Raw genomic sequence first — 9,055 nt, 5'->3', positions numbered from 1 at the left:
TGCAAAAGCTACAGGGGAAAGCCAAAGATCGTTTCGACTGGACGGGGTGGTTTGACAATGTAGAAAAATGGTGTAAGGAGTGTGTGGACTGCACGTCCCGTAAACCCCAAGGGCGGCCGTTCTGTGCACCCCTAAACCTGTCTGTCACCTCTTGGCCGTGTGAACGTATAGCAGTGGATATCTTGGGTCCACTCACTAACACCGCCAACGGGAAAAGTACATCCTGGTAGACTGAGATTATATCTCAAAATGGACAGAGGAGTTTGTGGATGTGTTGAACATCCATAAATCTCAAACCTCTGCTTATCATCCCCAGTCAGATGGGTTGCTCGCTCGCATCTAGCACACGAGAGAGGTCATCTGGCCTCCAGCATCCACGAGAGGGGTCTTCCGGTCTTCTTCAGCAATGGGAGGCGCCAACAGCGTCTCCTTCAATGGGAGGGAGGTCAATGGGAGCCCAACTTTCTCAGGGAGCACGAGCAGTGCGACGCCGGAAGCCACTAGCGTGGTCCAAAGTTACCACATGGCTTCGGAGTGACTCATGGACGGTCTTTTCCATCCAGGATGGGGGACAGTGTGTTGAACTGGGATGTTCTTCTACCGTATGTCATGATGGTCTATCATAGTCGTTTTCATGCAAGTACCGGGTTCAACCCATTCAAAGTGCTGTTTGGTTAAGAAATTGTTCTTCTAGTCGATGTGATGCTTGACATAGATCACAGGAAAAATTGTACATCTGTCAGTGAATATGTATTGTGGCTGGATGACACTTTGTCTACATTAGTGCGGTCAGTGAAAAGACACCAAGCTAATGCCTCCGGTCAGCAGAAAGTTAACTTTGATTTTCGTGCCAATTATCTATATTAATCTGTGGTTGAATTGGTTTGGGTTCGAAATAAGGCTAAGAAGCGGGGGGTATGTCCTAAGTTACAGAGGTGCTACAAACACCCTTTCCAAGTGATAGAGCAGGTTTTAGATGTCCTCTGCCGTATAGAACTGGATGGAGAGAGGTCCTTAAACTGTGGTGCATTTCAAACAACTCAAACCCTTTGTTCCTTGATCATTTGCAGAGACTCCGGTACGACCCAGCTAGGTGGGAGAGAGAGAGATTTCCTGCCCAACCTCGCAGGCCTTCCCACCAACTGGAGGTCAACCCATGACCCAGTTGGGTTATCACAGGCCGGGGTTCCAGTCGGCTGTGGATTATCCCGGAGAGACGCTGTTCTGCATCCAGGGCTGCTGTTGCCAGCTGCATCTAGCACACGATAGGCGTCATCTGACCTCCAGCATCTATGAGACAGTACTTCCGGCATTCTTCAGCAACGGGAAGCACCAGCAGCATCTCTTTCAGTGGGAGGAAGGTCAACGGGAGCCCAACTGTCTCGGGGAGCATGACCAGTGCAAGACTGGCAGCCACCAGCGTAGTCCAAAGGTACCACATGGCTTTGGAAAAACTCAGGGATGGTCTTTTCCACCCAGGATGGGGATAGTGTGGTGAAGCTGTAGGACAGCTTGTAAGGGAAGATATCACAAAATCATTAACTAATTGCTCACACCTGTGCCTGCTTACAAGACTCTGACCAAAACTCTGAGAAACTGATATAAGACAGAGCCGAGAGTGTAGGCAGGTCGTGGCAGGGAAGCTGTGCTTTGATGAACACTGGACTTGTAGGCTTTGCAATTATCTGCATTGCTCTCACCTTAACAGAGGGAGGTTTTGGCCAGTTCTCCTTAACCGTTCGGACAAGTAAAAAATCTGTCTTACTTGTATGAAGGACAAGTGGCAGAAAGAGTTAATGTCAAGCCCTGCAGATAATTCCACCATGGGCAACTGGCTACAAGAACTGAGCCGATGGACAAGGGGCAATGAAATGTGGTATGTAAACCTTATGTATGTCCATAGAAGCTATGTGAATATGAAGTCACTGCAACCTTAGATGGCTGCACCAGACCAAATGGTGGCACTATAGATCTCATCGTCACCAGTGCCACCATATGATACTAGAGCAATAACTATTGATCAAGTGGACTTTGTCTCATGCAAATAAATTATGTCAAATATTGTGATTAGTATATCTGTATAATCACATATTGTTGCCCATGTTAGGGAAAAGTGGATATTTTATTCTGTAAAATCCTGTCCTGCCGCTTGCAGTCAGCGTACTACAGCTGTGAGAGTGTATTGAAGTATTTAGGAACGCTAATGTGGAGTGAACCAACTGAAATTTAAATCAACATGGTAATGCTTTCATTGACTGCACATAAAGGAAGATAGTTCCTACATCACAGAGGGCTGGCTTTGTTATCCAACTGATCTTGTGTCCTTTCTGTCATCCTGTGAAACCCGTTCATTGCTGCTCGCAGGTATATTTGTTCGGTCTAATGTCCATATTGTTTTCCCCTTGGAATATTGTTCTGTTTCTCTTGAACAATGTCTAATTTCTTATTTCTCTGCTGGTCAGGGAGATGCTTTACAATTGGTACGTCACTCTGTTGGTAATAAGCAACTCAGTTAGTTGTGAGCAAGTACTTCTTGTTGGCGAGGCTCCCTGTGCGTTGTCAGCATTTGATGGTGCGCCTGTCTATCAATCTCTCCAGTGTTAGGTCCATTGTTGGGTCCAGGACGGTGGGCCTCAAGGGCGGTGTGGTCACCTGCTAATGAGTGTGGCCAGTAGGGGGAGCAGTGCTGCTGTAAGGGGGGCAGAGAGGCCTGCTGCTCCTCCACACTCCATGGCATTCTCCTGCATCAGACACATGGGGTATCACAGGAGTTTCAGACCATAGAAATGAATTAATACATACACTATATATCTATATGCTTCAGACAATATACAGATGGTCACATATATGCTTAATGTCATGTTATTAAACACTCATAAACAGGCGTTCATGTACTTTCCGTGTAATCACAGAATTGTGACGCAGACGCACACATATCTACACACTGCGTACCTCGGGGTGAAAAGGATGACACGATTCTGGCCGCTTTCTGTCTTTCTGAAATTTCAACCTATCACATTTCAGAGACTCATTGTGTGCAGAGGGGTTAAGGATAGAAATACTGATGATGAACCACACCTCAGACACCTCAGATACATTTAACTGATACTGTGGTGACCGTTTCTGCAACATCATTCTAGCATGATGAGACAACCAAACAGTAATGCACGCTTCCTAAATACCTACATGTATGAGAAATGTATTAATACCTCTGACAATGAAGAAGCTATTCACGCGCTCAGAACACTAAAGTCTAAGTTCAGAGTTCACTTACAGTTAACTTACAAAACCCATCTACTTACAAAACATTTATACTAAAAAACACTCACAAAAGCTTTGTACTAAAAATACACTCAAACTTATTGAGGGTTAGTAAAGGATATACATAATCTCGATGGGATCCATGGAAACCAGGGGGGCAGAGCTGCAGTCACACTTGTTGTCCACGACAACCATGAAGAGATTACTGCTGGGAATCTGCTGAATTACAAAAGATCTGAGGGAGAGTTGAGTTGAAGGAGAAAGAAAGAGAGAGAGAGAGTTGAGTTGATTCAGTTGATGCTTTTAACATAAGGCTAGGCCCCTATTTTCTCCACTTCCTATCTGACTGACGTGCCCAAAGTAAACTGCCTTTTGTTCAGGCCCTGAAGCCAGGATATGCATATAATTGGTACCATTGGAAAGAAGACACTTTGAAGTTTGTAGAAATGATTAAATAATGTAGGAGACTAACACAATAGATATGGTAGGAGAAAATCCATAGAAAAAACAATGTTTTTTTTTGAGAGAGCCCATGCTATTAAAATGGAACGTATAGGGAAATAATGAAATCTAGCTCCCAGTATGCAATTCCTATGGCTTCTACTGGGTGTCAGTAGTCTTTGTTCAAGGTTTCAGGCTTGTTTCTTCCAAAACGAGTAAGAATAATGAGTTTTACTACAGGGACACAGACTTGGAAATTCGTGTATAATTTAATTCGATTTTAGGGTATCTGAGGATTAAATAGAAACTTATTTTGACTTGTTGAAACAAAGTTTAGGGGTAGATTTTTGGATTCCTATCTTGGCATGTTGAACGAGTGGATTACTCAAATCGATGGCGCCAACTAAAAATACTTTTTGGGATATAAAGAAGGATTTTATCTAACAAGACGACACTACATGTTATAGCTGGGACCTTTTGGATGACAAATCAGAGGAAGATTTTCAAAAAGTACGTGAATATTTAATCGCTATTTGTGAATTTATGAAAACTGTGCCGGTGGCAAAATATTTTGATGTGGGACGTCGTCCTCAAACAATCACATGGCATGCTTTCGCTGTAAAGCCTACTGTAAATCGGACAGTGCAGTTAGATTAACAAGAATTTAAGCTTTCAACTGATATAAGACGCTTGTATGTACCTAAATGTTTAATATCCATAATGTTTATGATTATTTATTTGAATTGCGCGTCCTCCAGTTTCACCGTAAGTTGTCCTGCTAGCGGGGCGTCTATCACAGAACTAACGCATGAAATTACCCTGTATTGTGTATACACCATCAACACACAGGTTAAGTGAGTTTATCGGTGCCTAATACACAGGTAAGGGAACTGTGTTACAAGTACCTGGCACAGCCCTCACAGTCGATGTTTCCCGTGGTCTCTTTGATGGTACGCTCAGAGACGAAGGCAGGGTACTCCGTGTCACATGGCACCATCATGGTCTTACCCCTCGACTTTTGGGCTGGAAATGGGACATGTAAATCTTAACATAATAAAGACACGAAAGACTCACACACACACATGCATGTGTACAAGCACTCACACACACACACACACACACACACACACACACACACACACCTCAAGGTATATTCTTGCACACACTGACCTTTGACTGAGAGATCAACATGCCACCAGCTGTAAAGGTTGAACTCCAGCAGGAAACTGATGAGGAAAACACAAACATACATTGATATAATAATACAATAATATGTACTGTGGTTGATAATCAGTGCATCTCATTTTATCGTATCAAGGTGATTATTTTATTATTCTCACATGACAAGTTTGGTCAGGAGCCATTTCACTATGGAGAAGGGCTGGGAGAGAAGACATTAAATAATTAGTATTGACTGGATGTATGTAAGTCTGATGAGTAGTTTCAGGACAGTATGTACACGTGATACTATTTAGGGACAGTACTTACATGTGAAAATATTTAGGGACAGTACTTACATGTGAAAATATTTAGGGACAGTACTTACATGTGAAAATATTTAGGGACAGTACTTACATGTGATAATATTTAGGGACAGTTCGTACATGTGATAATATTTAGGGACAGTACGTACATGTGACAATATTTAGGGACAGTACTTACATTTGACAATATTTAGGGGCAGTACTTACATGTGATAATATTTAGGGGCAGTACTTACATGTGAAAATATTTAGGGGAAGTACTTACATGTGATAATATTTAGGGGCAGTACTTACATGTGATAAAGAGCGTGCGCTGTCACTGCTGCCAGCATACTCTCTACAGAGAGCCTGGTAGTCATACAGAGTGATCCTAGAGAGAGGAGAAAATAGACCATTCATTGTGTGTGTGTGTGTGTGTGTGTGTGTGTGTGTGTGTGTGTGTGTGTGTGTGTGTGTGTGTGTGTGTGTGTGTGTGTGTGTGTGTGTGTGTGTGTGTGTGTGTGTGTGTTCAGGGTAATGACTGTAACATGATTTCTCCTCTAACCTTTTGAAGGAGCCCATGAGAAGCAGCTTGTTCATAACAGCACTCTCCACCTCTCCAAAGAACAGCCCCGTCTGAGGAAGAAGATGTTTATTTAAAGGCAAATACTAAGAACCAGGGGAGCTACAGGACAATACGCACACATATTTAGTATATTATTAATGGTACCTGAGAGTAGTCCTCTGACCAGAATAAATCCGTTGTTGTCTATAAGGTAACACTTAATGTCCTGTTAGATAGAAAGAAAGGAACATTAATTCAGATCTTCAAAGCATGACATCATTTAATAATTCAATACTGAGAGGAAACAGAGAAAGGTCGCAGACAGTACAGACAGGAAGTAGAAAAGCTGAGACACGGACAACGGGCTAAGAAACAGGAAGTAGCATGAGTCAGTGACAGACACCTACTGTCTGGTCTTACCTCATTATCACAGCTAATGGTGCACTTCCCATCCAGAGCAGCACACTGGATCGAATCAATAAGATGAATAAATTATTAGAATAATCCATAAAGCATGTCTCACAGCACTGGATAGTGTGTGTGTGTGTGTGTGTGTGTGTGTGTGTGTGTGTGTGTGTGTGTGTGTGTGTGTGTGTGTGTGTGTGTGTGTGTGTGTGTGTGTGTGTGTGTGTGTGTGTGTGTGTGTGTGTGTGTGTGTGTGTGTGTGTGTGTGTGTGTGTGTGTGTGTGTGTGTGTGTGTGTGTGTGTGTGTGACCTGTCTACTAGCGGTCCAGAACTTCCTCTGAAAGAAATCCAGCTTCATCTGAATCCCAACGGCTATAGTGGGTTTTAACAAAAACACAAACAGAACACAGTCAGCACACTGTTCATCTAGAAGAGGAATTAAACATGTATTAAAGAGTTTCTTCACATGTCTTCAGAGGGGGCTTTATAGTTACAAGCCTATAACAGGTACAGTAGCTCTCTATGTTAGGGAGAAGTTAAGGGAGAAGTTAGGGGCTTTTCAGGGAGCTTACAAGCAACAATAGGTGACTTCCTGTCATCCAGCAGTTGTATGGCAGTGCTGGCCAAAACCACGCTCTTATTCTCATTTCCTGAACATTAGCCTCAATCAACAAATGCTGTGTAAATGGAAAATAACAATTCCTACTATTTCAATAGATCTTATAAAATACACTATATATTCCATTCCACCCTCAGCACCTCAGCATAATCACAGCTGGAAAACCAAGTCACAGAAACAAAAGGGAATAATCATTTTCTAGCCAAAAGATGGCGCCATACCCACAGCCTTCAGCAGGCAATAGCAACCCACAGCACTACACTCAGTGATGGAATCCCATCAGTAGTCTACAACCAGGATGTTAGAAGTGATTCTGACACAGAGAGAGGGATGTGTTCTTATGAAATAAAAACCTGTTCTGGTACTAGCACTACAGAACCTCTGGGGACAGGGATTGTTGGAGGAGGTTATAGTATTAAACAGGGGAGGTGACAGTAAAGGAGGGATATTTTACAACAGACTAAGTGATGACAGCAGTTAGAGGAAGGTAGAGGCTGGTAGACAACAGGGAACAACAGTGAGATCCTGATCCTCTCTTTCCCTCAGTGGGAAGAAAGTGGGGCACATTAATTACAGACAGCAGTGAGAGAGATGAGCTGTACAACAACCCAGCTTCTCTAATATACAATAGCTCACTCTCCCTAACTTGTGGTTGAATTTCATCTGTAGCCTATTTTCCACCCCCACACCCCACTCAATAGATATCTTTAGTTAACCCTGTGTATTGTATCTCTGTGGGTTGTCATGGCGATTCAGTGTGTCTCTGATAGGTTTTACCATGACGATTCGGTGTATCTGTGTCTCTGATATAGGGTGTAGTTAGCCTCTTCGCTCAGTGAGACTTGTACACATTAATCTAGTCTCCTGTCAGTGCAGGTGACATCCCGTACCCCGAAAACATATTAATCAGCCCCTCTGATTGACCTATTTCCGTGAAACCTTTCCAGTCACAAGGCAAATCTATAATACGGAATGCCTTACCGATCGGTACGGGCTATAAAATGTGTGAACTGTGGTAAAAATAAACGTTTAAATCCACATTTTCCAGAAGTCACTCCCTTGTCCCCATACTCCGTAGTAGTCGCCATGCAAGATTACCGCGTGATCTCAGCTGGCAACAAATCTTTGGCTTTAGGGTGTGTGAGGGATCAGCCGGGTCAAGTGGTCCGACTCCGCCCTCTGCTGGAGGTGGGCCACAGTACAGCCACTACTGATGAGCTCACCTGAGGCCAATTGACTGGTTATTGTTTGTGCTCCCTGAAGGGGCAGAGGGGGGAGAGTGGTTATGAGCCAGAGACTATGACTATGATGAATTCCAGGACAGTAGGATTCCCTGTTATAGGTTTAGCACCAACTGTTATTTTATTATTTATATAATTTTTTTGAGAGTCATTACCCTGGCCTTTGTTTGTACGGTCCCGGGGAGAGTTGAAAGAAGAACACCGATTACAGTGTCCTTCTTTTTGTTGAAGTCACGTCTCTGCGTCTGACATCAAACTGAGATGTCATTACACAGTAGAGACTCACTATCCATCGACGCACAGTCATCCTGCGCCTATCACTATTCTTGGTAAAATAGTATTATTTTTATGAATACACTGATCTGATTGGCTCACTGGAATCAGATTGGAATATGTAATGTCAAGTTAACATATACAAACGATTTGTTTCTTACTCTTTTATTTATCTAGTACAGAAAGAGGTTTGTTTTCTCATGAACCTACAGTATGGACAGTTATTGATGTGTTCTCCTCACAGGGGAACTGCAGCAACCAGACATTAGTGTCAATGACGAATCTTCTCATGACATCACCATTATTTGTGTACTTCCTGAGTCTGTCAGTGATGGTCATAGCTGTAACCTGTACACTGGAGACCAGACTCAGGCCTACAAAGAGGCTTGGGTCAGGACATTTAACACAGCATTATCCAAACTATTCTGTACCTTCAATGTTACCAAGAATGATCTGTTCAGGCATCTGCAGTTGGAGAGAGATGTGAGCTGTGACTATAGAGTGAACACAGGATAACACTCTCTGTCTCCCCGCAGTGATAAATACATTATTATAGGTAAGATACTTCCATAAAAATACAGAAATATGTATTATATGTACATTTTTTAAGTGCAGACTTGTTAGTATGGGCAAAAACTGTCTTTTCTACAAAAAATAGTTTTTCTTCTGATGACATTAAATCAATGTGGAAAATGTATTGGATTTGCCAAAATAATTTTGGGAATGTTGGTCTTTTTTTCACCCAACTTGAACCTAAATCTAATGACATGGCTGAAATGTTGTTGAT

The 9,055-nt window shown here is 42.7% G+C and overlaps 1 protein-coding gene and 1 long non-coding RNA gene across 2 annotated transcripts; both read right to left on the bottom strand.

The window, feature by feature from the left end:
- Positions 1 to 2,103: 2,103 nt before the first annotated feature.
- On the bottom strand, positions 2,104 to 4,980 carry LOC145859516 (voltage-dependent calcium channel subunit alpha-2/delta-3-like). Its single transcript, XM_082959081.1, has 4 exons — positions 4,873 to 4,980; positions 4,608 to 4,725; positions 3,386 to 3,496; positions 2,104 to 2,741 (listed from the first exon to the last, which is right to left on the bottom strand). The coding sequence occupies exons 1-4, from the start codon at positions 4,952 to 4,954 to the stop codon at positions 2,513 to 2,515; spliced, it is 540 nt and encodes a 179-aa protein (XP_082815207.1). The 5' UTR covers positions 4,955 to 4,980; the 3' UTR covers positions 2,104 to 2,512.
- Positions 4,981 to 5,895: 915 nt separating this feature from the next.
- Positions 5,896 to 6,564, bottom strand: LOC145859332 (uncharacterized). Its single transcript, XR_014379535.1, has 3 exons — positions 6,446 to 6,564; positions 6,151 to 6,195; positions 5,896 to 5,956 (listed from the first exon to the last, which is right to left on the bottom strand). It is a non-coding gene; the product is annotated as an uncharacterized LOC145859332 (long non-coding RNA).
- Positions 6,565 to 9,055: the final 2,491 nt, after the last annotated feature.

This window comes from Salmo salar, chromosome 12, assembly GCF_965601325.2.
Source record: "Salmo salar chromosome 12, fSalSal1, whole genome shotgun sequence".
Classification (NCBI taxonomy): Eukaryota; Metazoa; Chordata; class Actinopteri; order Salmoniformes; family Salmonidae; genus Salmo; species Salmo salar.
Note: the sequence above shows the minus strand (reverse complement) of the source record. Positions and strands in the feature narration are given on the sequence as shown.